Source organism: Diabrotica virgifera, chromosome 6 (assembly GCF_917563875.1).
Source record: "Diabrotica virgifera virgifera chromosome 6, PGI_DIABVI_V3a".
Taxonomy (NCBI): Eukaryota; Metazoa; Arthropoda; class Insecta; order Coleoptera; family Chrysomelidae; genus Diabrotica; species Diabrotica virgifera.
The window spans coordinates 241,498,010-241,522,394 of NC_065448.1; the positions used below are offsets into that span (position 1 = coordinate 241,498,010).

At 35.2% G+C, this 24,385-nt stretch overlaps 1 protein-coding gene across 1 annotated transcript in view; it reads right to left on the reverse strand.

The window, feature by feature from the left end:
• Positions 1-3,311: 3,311 nt before the first annotated feature.
• The window catches only part of LOC126887436 (uncharacterized), a 38,354-nt gene continuing 17,280 nt past the window's right edge, over positions 3,312-24,385 (reverse strand). Inside the window, exons 3-7 of the mRNA XM_050654968.1 lie at positions 20,769-20,903; positions 14,265-14,484; positions 10,407-10,739; positions 6,168-6,334; positions 3,312-3,515 (exon numbers count right to left, since the gene is read on the reverse strand). Coding sequence (XP_050510925.1) covers positions 3,397-3,515; positions 6,168-6,334; positions 10,407-10,739; positions 14,265-14,484; positions 20,769-20,903 — 974 coding nt within the window. The 3' untranslated portion in view covers positions 3,312-3,396. The remainder of the gene's footprint in view (positions 3,516-6,167; positions 6,335-10,406; positions 10,740-14,264; positions 14,485-20,768; positions 20,904-24,385) is intronic.

The window sequence follows — 24,385 nt, forward strand, 5'->3', positions numbered from 1 at the left end:
AACACTGGAACAGTGTTTTACTATTGTGTTGTACTATTATACTGCACATCCATAACATCAATTATTTTCTATCCATATTCCTAAATCCTAAATGTACCCTTATTCCATATTACAAGTAAACTGTACGTGGAGATCATTATGTAAATAGATCATTTAAAAGAGTGTTATGCAATTTTTTGCTTATGCTGGAGAAAATAAAAAAAATATCTTATGCTGGAAAAATAAAATTGTCTACATATCTTAGAAAAAAATGCAGTAAAATCAATGGGTTATTTTTTAATTATGCTCAGCAGGTGTTCTATATCTCATTATAGTGGTTATAATATATCTTATCAACAAACAGCTAAGTACATCATTCATGATAAGGTTTGCTAAGTTCATCATAGGAAATGGATAAAAATTATTGATAATAGTTATAAGTATTATTTATTTTACGCGATGAAAATATTTCGACAAGATGTTAGTCCAGAAAGCCACTGCGCATCCGGTAGGAAAAATATTCTGATTCGGATTTTTTGTACAATCTTACTCAAAAAGGACTCCTTTTAACAAATTTGCATGTTTCCAGGACCAAAATTTGGTCAAAAATTTTTTAAACGTTTTTTTTTGGTTTTTCCTAAAATTAGTTTTTTTTTCATGGAAAAAAGTTTTTTTAGGTTTTTTGGATCATTCCAAACAGAAAAGGGCTTTAGTGACTTTCTAAAAGATTTAGTGACTCTCTAAAAATGATAGTTTTTGACATATTATAAGCGATTAAAAATTGAAAAATTGCGAAATCGGCCATTTTTAACCCTCAAAAACTATGTGAAAAGCTGAAAATTTGAATGTTGCCAAGGTAGGTATATATTCTTTAAACATCGATTGATAAAATCCCGTAGAGTTATTTGCAATACAATATTCAAAACTACTTTGTTTTTTAATTTCAAATCAAGCGTGCGCGATACTATTTTCCACCGACAGTATGGTGCAAATGAAAGGAATAAATTCGTTATTTCGTAAACCGGCGACTTTAAGGAAAAATCCCGAAACAGGTCGATTTTTATCGACCTGTAGATTATAAAGTTATGATATTGTGGCATACATGGTATACTAGTGACGTCATCCGTCTGGGCGTGATGACGTAATCGATGATTTTTTTAAATGAGAATAGGGGTCGTGTGGTAGCTCATTTGAAAGGTTCTTCAATTCTCTATTCAGTAATGTAAACATTTACATAATTATTTAGACAGGGTGTCCTTCTACTTCTTTTTTTGTCAAATAATTTAATTTAATTAAAAATTTTTGGACACCCTGTATAAATAATTATGTAAATGTTTATATTACTGAATAGAGAATTGAAGAACCTTTCAAATGAGCTAGCACACGACCCCTATTCTCATTTAAAAAAATCATCGATTACGTCATCACGCCCAGATGGATGACGTCACTAGTATACCATATATGCCACAATAACATAACTTAAAAATGAAAATCGACCTGTTTCGGAATTTTTACTTAAAGTCGCCGGTTTACAAAATAACGAATTTATTCCTTTCATTTGCACCATACTGTCGGTGGAAAATAGTGTCGCGCACGCTTGATTAGCAATTAAAAAAATAAAGGAGTTTTGAATATTATATTGCAAAAAACTCTTCGGAATTTCATCAATAGATGTTTAAAGAATATCTACCTGCCTTGGCAACATTCAAATTTTCAGTTTTTCACATAGTTTTTGAGGGTTAAAAATGGCCGATTTTGCAATTTTTCAATTTTTAATCGCTTATAAATATGTCAAAAACTATCATTTTTATAGAAAAGTCACTAAAGACCTTTTCTGTTTGGAATGATCCAAAAAACCTAAAAAAAAACTTTTTTCTATGCAAAAAAAATAATTTTAGGAAAAAAACAAAAAAAAAACGTTTAAAAAATGTTTGACCACTTTTTGGATTTAGTTGTTTGTGGTTCCTTTGTGGTTTGACCACAAAGGAGTCCTTTTTGAGTTAGATTGTGCAAAAATCCGAATTAGAATATTTTTCCTAGCGGATGCGCAGTGGCTTTCTGGACTATGTAGGTACTGAGGTTTGAGTAAAATTTTTGCACTTACGATGCCGAGTTTCAGCTGATAATTATTAATGCCGAAATCCACAAGGAAAAGAAAATGTTTTTCCTGTAGTTGGCTGTATACCATCAATCACAAAATTGGAAAAAAATCCTGTGTAAAAGGTATAATTTTTTTTTATTAAAATCCCTTAAAAGTGCTACATCACAACAAAACGTTTTCGATTTTTATAAAAAATCATCATCAGTGTTAGATAAACTGGATGCTAGCTGAGCCATAAAAGAAAAATATCCGGGTAAAAACCCTTTACCTATAATATAGATGCCTTAAAAGTGCATACTTCAATGAAAAGCCCTGTGATGGTCACATGGCAACCAGGATAATGCCCTAAGGTAATGTATTGAAATTTACCTCAGGGCATTATCATTTCTGAGGTATTTCATATCTGCTGCTTGTATCCTACTCTGCGGTCTTCAATGCTCTGGTCTATATATGCTTTCATATATTGTCATCTTCGTTTTCCTTGATACATATTTCTTGGTTGTTGAGAAATCCTCTATTTAGAACCTGGAATAGTCTTCCTTTACTCTCTAGTCTAGTCTGTATTGAGATCGTCCCCGATGCTTCCTCTGTTATTTATTACTGATCCCAGGTATTTGTATATGTTAATTCTCTTTATATTTTGTTGATCTATCTTCATTTAAATTATATCATCAGTGTCTTTTTTCGTTGTTATTTTCATTATCTGTGTCTTCTCTTAATTTAGAATTAGGTTATATTCTTCTGTTTTTTGTACTATTATGCATTTCTAAGAGCAACATGAGACTTTAAACAGATGAGGGAGAATAATATTGATATTCCTGAAGCAAAAATATTGTATGAAGGATTAGCAAAGACACAATAAAGCAAATCTTATACATGACACAATATTTTAATGACATGACTCAATATATCTGATTCCTTATGATGTTGTCAGGTAAGTCAGCGAGGATTTCCATGTGTAAATTGGACGTTTGGGGAGCTTGAAGAGTGTATTACTTAACAACAGCCTGGCGGAAGGATGAAGGATATGAGTTTATCGCCTCTATCGTTTCTCTCCCCTAGGCCAAATTTCCTCACGACCTCATTCACCTTACCTCTGCCAGCCTTTGCATTGAAATCTCCCATCACTATTGTTACTTCATGTTTTTTTGCCATTTTCATCAGGCTTCCCAGTTGTTCGTAGATGAATATTGTTAGCTTGTAAAATAAATTAAGTAAAATAAACATTAAATTATTTCAAAAAGAGTGTTTATTAATGATAAAATAAATAAAATAACAAGTCCTTCACTAGACATAATATTATCACACTATACTATTTAAACGTCAACTTCGAAGCCACTCCAACCAATATTCTCGTCATTATTAACTTCTAGCTCCTGTTGGTCCTCGGCAAACACTCGTCTCTTTTTAAGGACTGAAGATGGCTCAGGTAACACTAAAAACAAAATTAAATTATAAAATAAAATACAGACAAAAATATTGAATCTATCATCTTAAAACAGTTCGAAATTGTAGCTGCAAAGATCTAGATTTCTACTGGAACCAAGTAAAAAGAACCAAGTTAAACTTCTAGATGACGACAATGTCTCAGAACTAACAAAAATTTTTAACCACATATACGAAACTGGAATGATGCTACAGATATGGTTAGAGTCTACATTTATTCCACTCCCAAAGAAACCTAATACATCATCATGTAAAGACTTTAGACTAATTAGTCTTGAATTAGTCTTATGACTCATGACCCACTCTCTCAAGCTACTTCTTAACATAATTCTTAATAGAATTAAGCAGAAATGTGAAGAGACAATGGGAAACCAACCATTCGATTTCAGAGAATGATTGGGAACAAGGGAAGCTTTGTTCGCAATGCTAACATTACTTCAACGATCATGGGAATACAGAAACCAATTTACGTCTGCTTTATAGATTTTGAGAAAGCGTTTGATAGAGTTCCACAAGATAGGCTGTTTTAATATCTAGAAATGATTGGAATAGATGATAAAGATCTGAGACATTTACAACATCTATATTGGAATCAAGAAGCGTCTATTCTGAAAAATGGCAAAGAGACAGACAAAATTTGCATTAAACGAGGTGTCACACAGAGTCGTGTGTTATCCCCAACTTTGTTTAACGAATACTCAGAAATAATTATTAACGAAGCCTTGGAAGGGCAATGTGGAGTTCGAATCGGGGGAGAAACTATTAACAACATCAGATATGCAGACGACACCGCGATTGTGGCTGAAAGTATCGAGGATCATCAATTCCTTATAGATCGAGTCACTAGATAATGCAGACTTGGCATAAATACAACAAAGACAAAGATACTTGTGGTTAGCAAACAAGACGTCGGCCCTATGCAACTAATTGTCAATAATGAACCTTTAACAAAATTTAACCATTTTAAACACCTAGGATGTTGGATAAACGAGACACTAAATCCGAATGAAGAAATTAAAACTCATACACAAATTGCAATAGGAGCATGTATGAAACTTAGATCTATTCTGAGCAACCCTAAGCTGAATTTACAACTAAGAATCAAGTTCCTAAAATGCAGAGGTGTAACCAGGATCATCCTAAGGGGGGGGGTTACAACTACTTGATGGAATAGTAATGGTGTTAAGCGTATAGAGCTCAAAGTACATCCAAATGGGGGTTATAACCCCTAAAACCCCCACTGGTTACGCCTATGCTAAAATGTTATGTGTATCCTGTATTACTATATGCATGTGAAACCTGGATCATGAAGGTTAACATGATGAACAAATTAGAAGCCTTCGAGATGTGGTCATATCGTAGAATGTTCAGAATATTTTGGGTTCAACGCATTTTAAACAGAGAAGTCTTAAACAGAGTAGGTCAAGGAGAAGGTGACTTAATCAAGATGATAAAAAAGACAAAACTTGAATATCTCGGGCATATAATAACAGGTGGCAGATAGAGGATACTGCAGTTAATACTTATCGGAAAGATCGACGGAAAAGAGGAATTGGTCGGAAGAAATATTCATGGCTCTGAAACCTTCGTCGATAGACCGGTTTATCAGCAGATCAACTATTTCATGCCGCGCAAGATCGAGAACGACATTGGCAAATTGTCATGGAAGCTCTTCTTCTTCTTCAAAGTGCCGTCTCCTAATCGGAGGTTGGATATCATCATCACTATCTTTACTCTATCCACCGCTGCTCTAAAGAGTTCTATAGAACTGTATCTAAACCAGTCCCTTAAATTCTTTAAGCATGACACTCTCTTTCTTCCTATACTCCTTCTGCCTCTTATATTTCCCTGTATTATCAGTCTTAGCATTTCATATCGCGGTCCCCTCATTACGTGTCCCAGATATTGTAACTTTCTTATTTATATTGTGTTTATTATTTCGCATTCTTTACCCATTTCTCGCAGTACTTCTGTGTTCTTTTTCCTCTGTGTCCATGCTATTCTAAGCATCCTTCTGTAACACCATATTTCAAATGACTGTAGCTTATTTATGTGTTCTTGCTTTAATGTCCAGCTTTCAAGTCCATATTGTAGTATCGAGAACACGTAGCATCTCAAAGCTCTTACTCTCAGTTCTAAGCTAAAGTCTTTGTTGCAGAGAACTGTTTTCATTTTTACAAACGCATTTCTTGCTATTGGAAGATACCCACGCCTAAATTTGGGCACGGCACTTAAAGAAGAAGGAACCAAGTTCTGGTAAACAACCCAAATTCTTGCTTTCTAAAACTTGCATAGCAAACGAACGATAAATTAGAAGGAGACTAGGGGGAATATAAGATTGCATTCAACAACATGTATATTTATCTAGGTAAAATTCCATCGAATCTTGATTCCCTGTACTCAGATACGAGTAAAACTAATAGAAAATGATATACAACTTATATTTAAATTGGTTTAAGAGGTGACCATTATCCTCTTACGTACGTTTCACCGTCTTAAGGCTGTTCAGAGAGGGTCTATGGTCTACTCTGAACCGAAAAGAAGACAGTTTATTTTCTAGACGATTTAAATTGAATAGGTCAACAAATATTGCAATATTTGTAGTATTATTTCGAATGAAAAAAAAATCATGGATACCTACATTCAAAAACAGGATTTGTTAAGCCCATATTAGATTCAAACATCGGTTGAGTCACATCTAAGAAAGGAGGTTTTTCTTGATAATAATGTTCATTGAGAGGATCTACATGCACTGCATCTTCTTCAGATAGTGTTACGTTTTGTCCTTCAATTTTTTTTTTGTTTCTTCTGTAAATAAAATGATATTAGAACTTAATATATAAATTTAATTAAAAATAATAAAAATAGTAAGTGATTTTGCTTTTTCTTCTTCTTCTTGATGCGCCTATCCGTGACGAATGTTGGCGAACATCATGGCAATCTTTATCTTATCTGCAGCAGCACGGAAAAGCTGCACAGATGTTGTGGTGAACAGAATTTCTGAGGTTCTTTAACCAGGTTTTTCTCTTCTTCCTGGATTTCGCTTTCAAAATTTTTTTCCATGGAAGATGGCTTATAGAAGTTCAAATCTGAATTCTTTTCGCATAAAGTGTCCGAAGTATTGTTGTATTTGTTCTACGACCTACTTCTTCGTTCGGGATTTGGTCTCCCAGAGAAATACCCAACATCCGGCGCTCCATAGCCCTCTGAGTTGCGCGAATCTTGTTCACTACCTTTTTTGTCTGCCCATTGTCCCTTCCGACAATGAGCAGACATTGGTTAAAGTCGACCTTCGTAACTTTACCCAAAAAAGTAAATGCCAAAACATGTGAAGACTACAGAACAATTAGCCTAATGAGCCACTTACTCAAAACGTTTCTGAAAGTGATACACGGCAGAATATATAAAAAATGCGAAGAACAGGTATCATGGACGCAGTTTGGATTCCGCGATGCCTTAGGCACCCGAGAGGCTCTATTCGCTATCGAAGTGCTTATGCAAAGATGCAGGGATGTTGACTGCGACGTGTATATTTGTTTTATCGACTACAAAAAGGCGTTTGATAGAGTAAAACATGATAAACTCATAAACATCTTGAAAGAAGCGGGAGTAGATGATAGAGACTTGAGAATCATATATAATTTGTATTACAACCAAACTGCCAATATTAAAGTGGATGACCAATTGACAGAGGCAGTCTCCATAGATAGAGGAGTGAGGCAAGGATGCATCCTGTCCCCGGTGCTGTTTAATATATACTCTGAATGTATCTTCGAGCAAGCGCTGGGAGAACTACAGGAAGGCGTATTAGTCAATGGAGTGCGTCTGAACAACATTAGATATGTCGACGACGCTGTAGTTTTTGCAGACAGTCTAGATGGTTTGCAAAGAATAATGTCGCGCATATCAGATATAAGTAGAGAATACGGACTTGATCTCAATACGAAAAAAACAAAATACATGGTAGTCAGTAAGCGCGAAATATAAAATACACAGCTTTTGATTAACCAACAACTAATTGACAGGATCGACAGCTACACATACCTTGGTACCAACATAAACAGCCAGTGAGACCACTCAAGTGAAATAAAACAACGCATAGGAAAAGCGAGATCAGCGTTCATAATGATGAAGTCTCTTTTCAGAAGCCACGATTTGCCGCTTGCTACCAAAATCTCTATCATCAGATGCTATGTATTTTCTACGTTATTATACGGAGTAGAGGTCTGGACACTTTCCGAGGCTTCTTTGAGAAAACTCGAGGCATTCGAGATGTGGTGGTACAGGCGCATTTTGAGAATTTCGTGGATAGATCGTGTGACTAATGTTGAGGTTCTACGTAGAAAAGGCAAGAAATGTGAGATTATTAACACAATAAAAGAGCGCAAACTATAATATCTTGGCAATGTTATGAGGAATGAACAGAAATATGGCTTGTTGCAACTCATTCTTCAAGGCAAGGTATTTGGAAAGAGAGGACCAGGGAGAAGAAGAATATCTTGGCTTCAAAACCTGAGAAAGTGGTTTAATACATCGAAAACCGGACTATTCGGAATAGCAGCAAGCAAAGTTAGGATAGCCATGCTGATCGCCAACATCCGGAATTGATAGGCACCTTAAGAAGAAGAAGATTTTCCCTTTCATCGACAACAATATTACGATTTAGCACAAGACTTATAATCCAAGGAAAAATCTCGGGAAAGAGAAATGTGGGACGTAGGAGGATTTCCTGGAAATTTAAAAAGCGAAAGCTAAATTTTAGGAAGTGGTACGGGTTCAATTCAATATAATTGTTCAGAGTTGCAGCCAACAAAGTTAAGATTGCTGTGATGGTATCCAACCTCCGATAGGAGACAGTACTGCAAGAAGAAGAAGTCATTTTTTGCGTCTTGTTCATGTTAATCTTTAGTCCCACCTCTAAGAAAGCGTGATATAATTTATTCAACATTATTATTGCATCATCCACATACGATCGGCTATAAGGACGATGTTATCTGCGAATCTCAAATGACTGAGCTTTTCTCCATTTATGTTGGACCTCTACCATATTCGTTAAGTTAGCCTTACAGGTGTGTTCTAGAAGGGTCGTGAATAACTTTGTTAAGATAGTGTCTCCTTGCCGAACTCCTAGCCGTATGCATAACTTATTTGTTTCGTATTCTGATAGTCTTAGCTAGTTGTTGCCTTTTGGTAGATATATTTGATCATGTTAGTGTAGGGATGGTCTATTCGGCATTCTGTCAATGCTTTTAACATTTTCTGCTGGCTTATGGTATCGAATACTTTCTCGTAGTCCACGAATATCAGTGCCAATGGTTTGTTATATTCTGCAAACTTTTCAAAGTTTTATTAAACCAAAAGAATTTCTTCAAAATTATTCAGGAATTTAGAAAACATATTAAATCAACAAAGATGATACTTTAATAACGATCGAATTTTGAGAAATGTTTCAATTCCATATGAAGTGTTTTGACTTAATGTTTCTTCTTAGAGAGGTCGCTACAAGCGTACTATATTGTGTTATAATAATAATTTCCAGGCCAGGTGGATGGTTCCTTTAGTACCAGTTGGTTCGTCAGTCCAACTCCACTCTTGGTGTCCACTTAAAGATATTTTGGTCAATCTATTATGTTTACTCTAGTAATGTATCCATATATCCTACTCACTTCCATTTGATTTTAGATATATTTTATAATTCACTACTTCTTCTACGAATTTCTTCGTTTCTTACCCTATTTCTCAACATTATGCTCAACAATAATCTTTCCATGCTATGTTGCCTCATTTGTAATTTGATATGAGATTTCTGCGCTATATGTAAGAACTGGCAGGGCACACTTATTAAGGGCTCCCATTTTTAAGATGAGAGGTACATGGTACGTCATCTCTTTAAAAATATCATGCAGTGTTCCATATGCAGTCTGTGCCAGATTTGTTCTGCTTGGCAGTTCAGCAAATTTTTCCTGGTTCTTCCAGAAATCTGGATCTTCCAGAACTTCAGTTGCCACCTACGAAAATTCTAATTAAATATAACCATACGGGACATTTCTACAAAATTTCAAGTTTCAGATTACGACAACCAACTTATGATTTCTGTGTATAGATCCCAATAAGATTATTTTCTTAGGTATCCTTTATGTAAAGTTTACTATTTAACTAAATCATATCCTTCTTGTACTGTCTATACGTTTCGGATGTTGGCGACCATCATGGCAATCTGTACTTTGTACACTACTGCTCTAAAAAGATTTGTGGTTGTGTTGAACTACGTACGTATATTTCTCTGCCAGGAATTCCTTCGCTTTTCTGATACTCGTTTTCTACTACTACTTTTTTCTATAGAATTAGTTGCAACAGTCCATATCTCTCGCTGATACTCGTGATGTGACTGAGCTATTCGATTTGGATGTTTTGTGGTGATTAACAGCTCTAATTCGTTTTGTATTCTTAATAAAACACTCTGATTAGTAATGTGGTTGGTATAAGATAAATATCTTCAGAATTCGACGATAAAGCCACATTTCAAACGCCTCAATTTTTTTTTGCAGGTGGCGTCTTTGAGAGTCCACGACTCAACTCCGTACAACAGTATAGGAAAGATATAACATCGTAGTAACCTGATTTTTATGGGTATCAACAAATTATGACATTTAAATAACTTAGTCTTTTTTTGAAATGCAGAGCTTGCTTTCTCTACCCTACATTTGGATTCTAGGAAATGGTTCCAATTTTCAATGACGTTCGTACAAAAGTAGGTGTATGTACTCTTTCTATGTTGACCGTTCACACTGATTCGTCCAAATTTCTGTTCCTTTTTAGAGAAGGCTAAATCATGCACTAGACTAGATATTATAATAAAACAACTATTTTCTCAACTTACCCTGCAATTCGTGAATATTTTACACTGCAATATCTCATAATTAGCAAGATTATTAAAAAAATTGCAGTTACTGAAAAAAACAAAATAATTCTGTATTTGATCCAATTGTTCATACTTGGTAAAGTACAAGTAGTTATCCCGTCAGTAAGGTACTTTTCTGAGTATCTCTCCCACATTATCTGAAGATGATATTGATTTAATTGATAACCTGGCCAGGTTTCAGAATCGTTCTTCGTATGAATAGGTACTGCAAATTTGGCTTCTACACAAGGACTGCAACTGGGCCAGCCAGTGGTGCAAGTATAGATTCCGATTATTTCAACATTGTTCGTTCTAAAAACACACATTATTTAATAAAAAAGTAACAATTACAATATACAGCAACCGTAAAAAAACGAAAAACATAACTATTTTTATAAGGGTTTAAATCTCTGGGGGGCAATAAAATAAGACGGTATAATTTATATTATCTCGCCACCGTAGTCGAGGGCGTCCATATGGCCTTCTTCCAGTTGTAGTATCTAGTATTCATATAGATTTTCTGGGCCTGGAAGGGAAAATGTTTGAGCTGTGTGTGTGAGTTTTATTTCGATAATTATTTATTATGGGCGAAGTTTCTTTTGCAACACTTTTAGAGCTTCTCAGACCATTTTGATAGTACAATTTTTAGCTGATTTTATAAGTTTTAAATAGATTGCCCTGTACTTGGTGATATATATTCAGTAACAGAGACGTTGGTAGTAAATTTCTTGATGTACAGTAGTGAACACATATTTTTGGCTGATATGCGGACTCCTTTGGTAGTCCAGGGTTTGTGATGGTTTGGCTTAATTTTGATTAAAGGAAATGCTTCATTGAAGATACAGACAAGCTTATTCAAAAAGTCACTGAAATTATTATCGACGTTCATATAAGGAAAGGGCTACTCAGAGGTTAAACATAAATTTTGGAATTTACGAAAGTTCCGAGCGGAAAAAATCCTGCCTAAACGTCGAGTTTTCGAAGAGGGCTTGCTAAAGATGTTAAACTTTGTATAAACCGCTTCATGATCAGATAGTCCCGCATTAACAGTTGTAGCGCAGACATCACGGGGTGAGAAATCTGAGACAATATAATCAATTATGGTAGATGAAGTTTTTTTTAATCCTTGTTGGTGAATCAATGTGCATTGTTTGACCATACGATTCAAATATGTTGACCAGGGATATTTGTGTAGCACAAGCAGCAGCATAATTAATGTTAAAGTCCCCGCATAAAATTTTTCTGCTTTTATGGGGCAGGTCATCTAACAAATTAAGCAGGTTCTGAAAAAATAGTTCCACGGAAAAGTCAGGTGATCTATAAATGCAAATAATATAAAGATTAAGGTTCTTACTGTAAACTAAGGAAAACTCAAAGAATGCTTCACTTAATAGAAAGTCATATTTTGTTACCAGTGAAAAATCATTATTTGTAGAAAGAATCAGGGTGCTTCCATGAGCTGAACTTGGATAATCGTACCTAGCAAAAGTGGAATATTTTTCTACAAAAAAAAAGGCTCATTGACTTCAAGCCAGTGCTCAGTAACCGCAGCTATCGGAGAAAACCCTAATTCCTCTAGAAATAGAAATAGTTCATCCGTTTTACATCTTATAGAACGAATATTAATCAGAACCATGCTAAAGTTGTTATCACTAAAATAATTTGAGGATTCTAGTCCCTCAGAACATGTCGTGATGTTTAAAAATTTCGTTTAGGAGAGACAGCGGAATAGTAATTTCGGTGACACTCCCTTGATTTTTGTAAATGGATAATTCTTTCAGAAGAGAGAAAGGACCTAAAAGCAGCAAGATCAGCTTCCACCTCATTTGGACCAATTGCATAGACTTCATTAAATTCTAGAAGAATTTTTCGCAGATCTTCCGTCTTGGTAGGAAGCCCTTCGGAAGCCAGAAACAGTTTAACGCTTGTGTTGGTAAATCCATCGTAAAATACTGAAGCAGGTTGGTCGTGTAGAAAAGCAAGATGAAGTTTGATGGCTTTTAAGATATCCGGTTCCCTTAATCTGGCTAGAAGATACCGACTATTAGAGTTATTGGTTAATCTAATTCTTGGTGGAGTCAAACGATTCAGATTTATAGATGGTTCTAAAGTATCTTTCTTAATGAAATTAATTTGCGAATGGCAAGGATTCTTAGATTTACAAATTTCGATGACCTGCTTGTCTGAATTTATTCTGACTATATTGATTGTGTTCTGTACTTCATCTTTGTTGTTGCATAAACTGGTAACTGGATTTTCCGGGCTAACAGGGCTTCTGATATTCTTCGGATTCTTATGTGACTCTATATGTTTTGGTCCATATAATTTTCCATATAGTAACTGGAGAAACCTTAGCATAAAATACGAAGATTTAACCTAAAGCACTTAAATAAAATGTGGTTCCTTACTGAGTTACAGGGTGTTTTATCTAAAAATTTAAAAACTATTTTTGCTCAGCATTTTAAAACCTTTTCATGATTGGCAGAAAGTGCGACTACCATACACTTTACTAAAATATGATAAACAAACGTTTCTAGCTACTACCAGAGGCGTACGACAGGGGATAGTAAATGGTTGACCCTTCTCAAATTCTACGCCACTGGAGGAATTACTATTGTACTGCCATTTTTAGATTCTCCAATACTTTCTACGTAAATAATATACTCTTCATTGGTAACGATAAAGTCAATAGTTTTCGATATATTTGAAGTTAAATATGAAACGGCACAGTTATTTTGATTACATTATGATATGATTCATATCATTAGAATTTAAAATTATTTGTACCCAGTACTTTAAAACTATTTAGCGTATCCTTATCATACTTGGCAGAAAGTGTAAGTGCTGTACATCCTACTAAATTAAGATAAATAAACGTTTCTAGCTACTACCAGAGGCGTACGACAGGGCATAGTGGCTGGTTGACCCTTCCCATATTCTACGCCACTAACAAAATTGCTATTTTAGTGTAATTTTTTGATTTTCCAATCATTTTTATGTAAATAATATACTCTCCATTCGTAACGGTAAAATGTCGTTTCATTTTTAACTTCAAAGATCTCGAAAACTAATGACTTTATCGTTACGAATGAAGAGTATACTAATTTCATAGAAAGTATTGGAGAATCCAAAAATTGAACTAAAATAGCAATTCCGCCAGTGGCGTAGAATTTGGAAAGGGTCAACCATTCACTTTCCCCCATCGTACGCCTCTGGTAATAGCCAGAAACGTTTGTTTAACATAATTTAGCAGAGTGTGCAGTACCTATACTTCCTGCCAAGTATGAAAAGTATACGTCGAATAGTTTTAAAATGTTGGCAAAAATAGTTTTTAAATTTTTAGGTAAAACACCCTGTAAGTCAGTAAGGAACCACATTTTATTTAAGTGTTTTAGGTTAAATCTTCGTATTTTGTGCTAAGGTTTCTCCAGTTACTATATGGACAATTATTAATGAAACACCCTGTATACACAGCAGAAACACGGCATGATAGAAAGAGAACAAAAAGAATGCTAAAAAAGAAACAGCAGAGATGAAAATCCTTCGAAAAATCGGAAGTAAAACACTAGAAGTACATATATACGACGGAGATGCAAGGTGAACAACATTAATAACTAAGTAAGAAACAGAAGAGTAGAATTTAACGACCGCATAAGGCAAATGACAGTAAATAGAGTAACAAGGACGGCGAGAGACGGTTCAGCAAAGAAAGACGATCAGTGGGAAGACCACGAAAACGATGAAAGGACGAATTTAAAAAATAGACAGAGGCATGTCTAGATAAAAAGAAAAGAAGAAGAAAACTTAAAGAAGCAAATCAGTTATATGTAAGCTTACGTTATATTATCCACCAACTCAAACTGCTGATCTTCACAATAATCAATAGCCATATTCGTAATCATCTGTGCAAAATCCAATAATACAGTTGGATTTCGGTATTGATATGCCGCTAGACCTGTCAAGACTACGACCAGTTCATAGGTATCGGTAATATTTGGGGTAGGCAGAAACTCTGTGGAAGATGTTGGCTCAGTGGTAGTAGTTGTGATAACATCCCCTAAAAATACAGAAAATTTGTAAACGAAAAGAGAAGAGAGTCGTGATAAAACTTGGAGAACAGGTGCTTCTAAAGCTGATAAAAGTTTCTTCGCTTTCTTCGTTTGTTTTGTTGGTAGTAGTCACTAGCGAGCCAAGGTATGTGAACTCCTTACAAGATATGACTTCCAAAGACTGTTTTCCGTTCTTCACTTGTATATATACTAAGGATTTCCACATTTTTCACTGTATTTCTTCACTCAACCGTTCTCTCCAGCTCTTTCTGTTTTGGCAGTTCCCATCCTGTAGATTTCTTCTCTCCATTGCTTCGTCCACTTCATCTCTGAAGGATTTTCCGGGTCTGTCTCTTTTCATTATTCCTATTGGGCTCCATTCTGTTATTCTATTGATCCAACGATTTTGGTGTGCTCTTTTGACATGTCCGTGTACCAGGTTACGTTCTTCCGTTCGATGTAGTCTATTCTGAGTTCACTCCCATTCTTTTCTTAATCTCTATGTTATTTATTCTATCTTTTCTTGTTACTCTGCAACTTCTCCATAAGAATTCCCAGGGCCGGATTAAGGCACGGGCCAACTGGGCCGCGGCCCAGGGCGGCAAAATTTTGGGGCGGCGGATTTGAGAAAAAAAAAGTGTAATTATTTTTGATTGATTATAAAGCTTTATTATCGATTATCAAGACCAGTGAACCTGAGCATTAAATATTAAAAAACTATTTTATTGTTTATTATTTATTTATAACGCGACACTCTGCGCGGTGTAATGTGTCGCAGTACACTACGCTACGCCACTCTATCCAAGTGAGTCGAAGGGGCGAGGCGGCAGTCTGTATCGTACGCTACGCACGGGAAATTTAGTTGTGGGATCGTAGTAGTTGCTAGCATTGGCTGATGGCAGGCGTCTTGTCGCCTTGCCGCTTCCCTCCCCCCACCAACTCCATCACCGCCACGCGCCATTGTCATTCGGTTGTCTGGTCTCAACTCCACGTACTGCAGTCTGTCTAACTGTTTAGGTTTAACGTTTTTGTAATTTGTTTTGAGCGGAGTAACATTTTGAAATTGTAACTTGTGAGGTAAGAAATATTTATTTGTTTATAGTAATGGTAATGTAAGTTAATATAGACCGCGCTCTAGCGGTCGCAATTTTTGACCGATTTTCTTCAAATTCGGCACACGCACACACTTTCCTTTTTGCAATATCTCGGCTAAGTTATTTAGCCAAAAGAATCCCATAACATTTACCCCCTTTTTGGGGGGGTTTTACCCCAAAATTTTGGTTTTTGGGGCCCGTATGGGAAAAATTCTTCTTTATGTTTTAAATTCGTGTAGAGCATATTTTTCTGAAAATGTTAAGGCAAATTTCGATTTTCTAGCTAATTCCGTTCTCTATAAGGAAAAATGTAATTCGGCATGTTGCCATACGTATAGGTTTCACAATGAGTTGAATAAGTAATGGAAGGAAATTCGCTTCCCTCATTTTTTCGCTTCATTTTTCCTGTCGTATCGTACTACAGTTTTGAATTATACAGATATTCTTTTTTTTACAGTCAGACCTTTACTTCCGATGTCATTGATGCTATAACAAGCAGCTGTACAAATGGATGGACGCAAACGGCTCAGTGGGTGGCAATACAAAAAAGTAGCCGAAGAGAAGAAAAAAAAATTGACAGAAGTTGTAAATAAAACTGCGAAGCTTGATACATTTTTTACAAGAAGTAACCTACCAGTGCCACCAGAACCAGTGCTTTTAGAAAGTGTCAAAGAATTTTGTGAAGTAGAACTAGAAGTATGTTCCATATTAACGCCTTCAGCTTCAACAGCTTCAGCATCAGTGCCTTCAGCTTTAACATCAACCCCTCCAGCTTCAGCATCAGCCCCTTCAGCTTCAACATCAACCCCTTTAGCTTCAGCATCAGCCCCTCCGGTTTCAACATCAACCCCTTCAGCTTCAGCATCAACCCCTTCAGCTTCACCCTCAACCCCTTCAGCATCAGCACCTTCAGCTTCGTCATGTGTTGATACTGACAAGATCAAACCAGCTATATCCGAATTAACTTTTGTTGTTGACGAGATTGAAGATCAATTAACAGTCTCTGAACCTGACTCTTCTGTCCATTTGAAACCAAATTATGATCCTGCTTTATGGATAGTGAATGAAGAGACGCGGGAATATTTTGTTAAAAATGGATGGAATCAAAATAAAGATTGCGATTTTAAAAAATCTGAAAGGCAATATCCAGACAGGAAAAGAGTGTTGGCTAAATGGCTATTCGACAGAAAACTTGCAAATGGCGAAATTGTAAATAGAGATTTCTTGATTTACTCACCAAGTTTAGGCTCTTTGTTCTGTGGTCCATGCAAATTGTTTAGTTCGACCTCTACTCAGTTTACTGAAAATGGGTTCAGTGATTGGAAACATGCATCAGCGAGAATAAAAGAGCATGAAAACTCGCACGTTCACTACAATAGTGTAATAGTATACAAACAAAGAGCAGAAGCAGCCGGGAGGATCGATAAGCTTCTACAAAACCAAGTGGAAGAAGAAATAAGGTATTGGAAGGCAGTTCTCCAGAGAGTGGTGGCCGTAATAAAAAAACTTGCCTCGCGTGGTCTTGCCTTTAGGGGGACTGACGAAAAATTTGGTTCTTTTTCAAATGGCAACTATATGATGTGCTTGGAGCTGATTGCCGAATTTGATCCATTTTTGAAAGCACACATTGAAAAATATGGGAAAGCGGGTAAAGGCAAACAGTCATACCTATCATCAACCATTTGTGAAGAACTCATCGAAATAATGGCAAAAACCGTTATTGATACAATTTTGAATGATGCTAAGAAAAGCAAGTACTATTCTATAATAGTAGATTCCACCCCTGATGTAACACACATTGATCAATTGTCTTTCATATTAAGGTATGTGAATGAATTGGGAATCCCTGAAGAACATTTTGTTGAATTTATGAAAAATCAAGGTCATACAGGTGAAGAACTAGTGAACTCAGTGCTTTCTTTCCTACAGTCGAAAGGATTGGACATACAAAACTGTAGGGGACAGTCCTATGACAACGCGTCAAATATGTCAGGAATGTACTCGGGGTTGCAGGCAAGACTTAAAGAAAAGAATCCCTTGATATTTTATGTGCCTTGTTCAGCGCATTCACTAAATTTAGTGGGATCAAGCGCAGCAGAATGCTGTTCTCTTGCAAAACATTTCTTTGATCTCTTGCAAGGATTGTACAATTTTTTCTCGTCTTCTACGCACAGGTGGAATCTTCTTCTGTCAAATTTCACGGCCACAGGAAAGGACAAGAACACGTCGTTGAAGTCTCTCAGTGTTACAAGATGGTCTGCAAGGGAAGAAGCTTGCAAAAGCCTTAATAAAGACTACAAACCCATGGTCAAGACGCTGATAGACATGACTTCAAGCAATCATGAAAACAAACAGACACAATCCAAAGCCAAAGGGTTGTTGCGAAAACTAATGTCTCTAGAAACATGTTTCATGGCAGCCCTTTGGGGAGATGTACTTCAAAAATTTAATTCAGTCAGTGAAAAGATCCAGGCTGAAAATATGACCGTGGACAGCGTTGTAATCCTGTACAACTCACTCACAGAGTATGTGATGAACATGAAAGACATGTTTACCCACTATAAGAAAGAGGGCGAAAAAAAACTGCAAATTGCGCAAGGTGAAATGAGACAGAACGATGAGCCAGAACTTCCACAAGAGACGCAGCCGCAGGTGCAGCAAGATTTTGATCGCCCAAAAAGAAAGGCGAAAAGAAAGAGGTTCTTTGATGAATCTTCAGAAGAAGATGAAGAAAGAACTTATGATGAGGATGATGACATTAGGGGAAATTGTCTTCAACAAAGTTATGACATCATCGTGGAAACACTTCAGTTTCAGTTAGACAAAAGGATCTCTGTGTACACAGACTTCGTTGCAAAGTTTTCATTTCTAACAAAATTAAAGACTCTAACTACCGAAGAAATTACTGCTAACGCGACGTCTTTGCAGAAAATCTATATTGAAGACATTGAAGAGTCAGAGTTTATATGCGAGTGCATCCATCTGAAAGGACTTCTGATCCGAGGAAACTACAAAGAAGCCGAAAAAGACTTTTCACTATCAAACTTGTACAGATTTTTGATAGAAAAAAATCTACAGGACTTGTTTCCCAACGTGGCTATTGGTTTGAAAATGTTTTTGACAACTCCTGCTACAAACTGTTCTGCTGAGAGATCGTTTTCGACCTTGAAAAGAGTAAAAAACTATCTGCGTTCAACAGTGACTCAAGAACGACTCGTCAGCCTGGCTGTTTTAGCCATAGAACATGAACTGACAACAAAACTCGATTTCAGTGCAGTTGTTGATGATTTTTCCAATGCACGTGCAAGAAAGAAGAAGTTTTAAGTTATATTTACTTTAACAAAGCTAATTTAGTGAGTAAGTTATTTGTTTCTCTCTGTATTTGAAGCGTGCAACATATTATACATTATATACATTATAATCACATGGCAACACTGTCAAACTTCAATTCAACGTTCTGTGAAAATCTAATGTGGCTAACTTCTCGGACCATCCAATTTAATGAAGTCCGATATGTGATTTGTATGCTCTGAACAGTTATATTTCGATGTTGTATATATTTGTTATTATCCTATATTCAATACAGAAATTATCATTTATTTTGCAGTCTTACTCTGTACACCTTTTACTAATTTTAGCCCCTTCCTAACTGTCCTGTTTTTGCCCATAAATCGACAGCAATGACCGATTATGGCTCAAAGCCTGCGGGCACATTCACAGGTGAGCCGTCGCCGAGTAACGAAGCCGAATTTTCACTTCACTCCAAATCAATCATTCTCAGCCAAAATAGTCATAAAACTATAAAAGAATTGTTGAGTTTGGGAATTACGAGCTGCATGATGTTTCACAAAATAATATCAACAACGATTTTATTTACTATTATTGTAATCTTAAGTAATGGAATATCACGGTTGTAGAAAATGGTTTCGTAATTAACGGAGTTTTGTCAAATAGTTTATTTTAATTAATAAAACGCAATTTTAGGACATAGTTTCTTGTTTTCATCATGAGAGGTACTAAAACCATTACAATATCAAGAGACAGTTGAGCGCTGGAAAATGTCCCAAAATGCGTTATTTTGCCTCTAAATTTCAATTTTTTTCGGGGGGGGGCCCCGGACCCCCCCCCCGGTGTTGCACCCCCGCTAGGGCGGCAGGCAGACCTCTGGCCCATGGGCGGCAAAAGTGTTAATCCGGCCCTGAGAATTCCATCTCTGTTGCTCTTATTTTGTTTTTGGTTTTCTTATTTATTGTCCAATTTTCACACCCATAAGTCAGGATACTTCTTGTCATGGCATTTATTATATATTCTTCTTGTTGCTTTTATGCTGATGTTCTTATCCCACACTACCTACCGAATTCAATATTCGTATGCAGCCTCTTGTTTGTCATTTGTCTATTATTTATATCTTCTTCCGTTGTTCCTTTGTTTGATATTATGAAAAAAGCTGAAACCTAAATACTACTTGTCTGTTCCTTTGATTTGTTTACCTTCGTCTATTTCTAGCTGTTTTATTTCTGTATTCTCCGTTGTTAGGTATTTAGTTTTCTTTAGGTTTATGTCCATCTCATTATTTGTAATAAGTAATCCTGTTCCAGTTTTCTCATCATAAAGCTGAGGTCATTTTCGTGCTGTGCGATCACTATTCGGTCGTCAGCAAAACTTAGGGTATATACCGGGTATATAGGGTACTTAATGGTATACCGATTCCTTCGCACTTTCTTTTTCGTGGTTTCAGGTTTTTTTTTTTCAGGAATATTTTGAACAGGATAGGGAATATTGAGCAGCCTTATAGTAGCCCCTTCGTTGTCTTAGATGGACTGCATATTCTATTGCCTGTTTTGATAACTACTTTGTTATTCTTGTAGGGCGCCTTTACTGCTTTTATTAATATTCGTGGAACTTCGGTGTCTTCCATTGCTTCCCATAGCTCTTGATTCTGGTACGATTTATTCGTCTTTTAATTGTTTCGCTTATTTTGTTGGTAGTGGTCACTAGCAAGCCAAGATATTTGAAGATGATGGTCAATGCTGATGCTGAGCTGATTGTGTTGGTCAACACCTTCAAATATATGACCTGCAAAGACTGTTTCCCGTTCCTCATTTGCTATAGGAAAATAATTATTTCGTGTTATGAAATAAGTTAATAGGATTTCATTAAATGTATTTACTTATTAAAGTTAAACAACCAGTACTTACCAATTCTTGCGAATTCGAATGTAACATTGCTATTTTTAGTACCGGTAAATTCTAAATTTAACACGTCTGTATTGTAAAGAAATTTAGGACTAGCAGCAACTGTTCCAGTAACAATAATAGATTCTTCAGGTTTATCTAAAAGTATAAGTCAATATATAATAGGTAATATTATGAAAATTGCAACTAAAACAAAACACAATGAAAGGAAGTATCCATTGTTCTCAAATATGTGGTCTAGAGCAGTGTTTCCAACGTGGGGCCAACAACCCACAGGGGGGAAATTTGATTGTTAAGGAGGGCAATTCGAATATGGGCTCGACATGACTTTAACCCTTACGATGTGGGCCATTTAAATGCAATGCTAGATTTCTGTGAAAAACATTAAAGTCTCTATTTACTTATAAGTCTATATTTACTCTTTAGGCGAGTTATCAAATATCTTTATTCATCGCTAAAACAAGAAAAAAACATACTATAGGAGAGAATTTAATAAAAACGTCAATATCAGCATTTCTTCAAACGGTTCTTGAAAAAGATGACACAAATTTAAAACCTACGCAACTCAGTAACAATCCTTTTCATCTTCATAGCTCTCCTTTTCATCTTCATATTTAGCTGAATGTAGATTTAGTGATGTAAATGACTTACTGATAAAAAAGAAATCGGCTGAATATACCACAATGTTGGCTCTTGGTTGGAGACCAAAACTAACCAAATTGGAACCTAATATTAAAATCTCTGTGCATCAAGAATCAAGAGGCAAGGATATCACTAAATTAAAAGAACAAATTAATATAGAAAAATCTATGTTAATATTTGTTTGGAATGTGAATTTGAGTTTTTCATTACTTATATGATTTGAAAATTTACTTAACTGTTTCGTTAACAATTTTCTAGTGATTTTTTCCTAAAACCTTTTATTTAATCTTCTAAGTAAACAATTTAATTTTTTAATATTTAAAATTATTTATGTTACAGGGGGGGGGGCATAAAATTTTTTGAAATTGCTAAGGTGGGACATGGTACAAAAATGTTGGGAAACACTGGTCTAGAGGTAATGAAGTACTCAACTGAAAGAAAATACTACAATCATTTTATTAAAATATTAAATGTTAAAATTTTGGACGCGCAATTAAGTACAGGAAACCAAGAACTGATTTACATGAAGGAGGAAGAATCGATTAGGCTTGATCAGTAAAATTCACGTACCTACACACTCATATTTATTAAAAATTTTTGTAAAGATTTACATTATTGTGTTTCAAAAATAGTGGTTGGTGAGGGAAGATGTGTTGAAAAAGAAATGTGAAGTCACTTCACCTTTTCACAAAAAATTGTTCACAATAAGTAGTGGAGTCACTGAAGGTTTTCACCTCCGATTTCGTTGAACCTTCATCGATTTTCATGAAAATTGGTGAGTAATTAGAGGATACCTCAAGGACCAAAGGTGGCATGATGCCAACTTGCGCTTTTACTCTGGGGGTGGATGCCACCCCTTCTCGGGGGTGAAATTTTTTTATTAAAAATAATACCAGAAATCGATAGAGGGGCAACTTCTAAGCAAAATTTGTTGTATAGGGTTATTAACATAAATCAATACTTTTTGAGTTAGGTATATAATATCAAAGATTTTATTTTTTCTTTAAAAAAATGCGTATGTTTTAGAGCTGTTTTTCACGTATTATTCAAAAACTATAAACTTTTGTAAAAAAACTATTATGTATTACCAAAATTAAAGATAATGATAAATTTACGCTCGGTTTCATAATCAGTTAATGTGGACTTTAAATTTTAAGTTGGTACCTTTATCAATGCAATTCATATGGGTAAATGTCAACGTTAAAGTGAACTTTAGTTAATGTTCACTTAAAGTTGATTATGAAACCGGGCGTTAATACACTCCCCACTTAAAGAACTAAACTAATGTTATTTCAACATAGGCGTAACCAGGGGGGTTTTGGGGGTTGTAACCCCCCATTGGGATGTACTTTGAGCTCTATACGCTTAACACCATAGCCCTCAGAGACCTTCCAGTAGTTGTAACCCCCACCTTTCAGGTAGTTGTAACCCCCCCTTAGGATCATCCTGGTTACGCCTATGTATTTCAAAGTGAGTTAAGTATGGGTAACTGAATGTATATTTTTTTCGACGAGTACTCAAATCTAAGTATTCAAGCTTACATAACGGGAAAATGATGCATTTTATATAATATACTTGTTAAACACTTGTCAAAGTACTTCGAAATACCTATCAAATGAGCTCCAGTAGAAGTTAATAGCATCAAAATTAAGCAAGTTATTATGAAAATAAGAGAACGCTTTCGATTTTTTTAGGAAAAAGTGAAAAATAAAACATACGCCATTTCCACAAAAATTAAAATTTGTAGTAATCCTCACAAGAATTTCTTTAGGTTAACATAGTTAATGATTTCAACAATTTTGACCGGTTTAGAATGCATATTTTTGAAAAAAAAAGATGTAATTTAAAAAAATCAGAATTTTTAAAATTATCGTACTTTTTATTTTCTTTTCATAATAACTTCAAAAATACTCAATATACGTAAAAAATTATATTAACTAAATTCTAGTTTTATCTGTTCCAAATACTTCATCCATTTTACTATTTCCCTAGAGTAAAAAATAACCGAGATAGAAACGTTTAATATTTTAATTTTGCTGCGAGAACCGAACCATGTAACCGGGGTCATTTAACCTTTTTGTTTTTTAAAAAGTAAGAGGTTTAAAAGTCTAATTTTGACGTTTTTTTAATAGCTCTTGGAATCAACTTTTAACTAGTTTTTAGGCGAACCTTATATCTTAAAAATTAAAGGAGTTATTTACAAAAAAACAATACCATTTTTTGAAAAAATTTTTAAAAGATACATTTTGAAACATTTTTGGTGCATAAATTATAATGCTATCAACTTGTTCGAGGGCTTATTTGATAGATATTTCTATGAACTTTGACAAATGTTTAATAAGTTTATGTTATAAAATGCACCATTTTCCCGGTATTTAGGCTTGAATACTTAGATTTGGGTACTCGACGAAAGAAATATACATTCAATTACCTATAACTCACTTTTAGTTAACATTGAAAGGTTTTTCTAGTAAGGAGTTTATTTGATTTTTTATTAGCCTCAATTTTGATAATAACTTTTTTGCAAGAACTTATAGTTTTTGAGTTATTTATGAAAAATCGGTTAAAAACATACATTTTCTCACGAAAAATTAAAATCTTTGATATTTAATAACTCAAAAAGTTTTGATTTATTTTAATAAATTTATATAACAAGTTTTGCTTATAATTTGTCCCTCTATCTAATTGTGGGGTTATTTTTAATAATGTAATTTTTACTCGCGAGGAGGGGTGGCATGCACCCCCAGGGTAAAAGCGCAAGTTAGCACCATGTCACCTTTGTTCCTTGAGATATCCTCTAACCACTCACCAATTTTCATACAAATCGATGGAGGTTCAACGAAATCGGAGGTAATAGCTCATATCCACCTTCAGTGACTGCACTCAAGATGGTTCTTTAAAAATACATTTTCTGAGTTTTTGAAAAATGGACGGTTGTGAGTCCGGCTTCACCAGATTCTATTGTCCTCAATCCACAA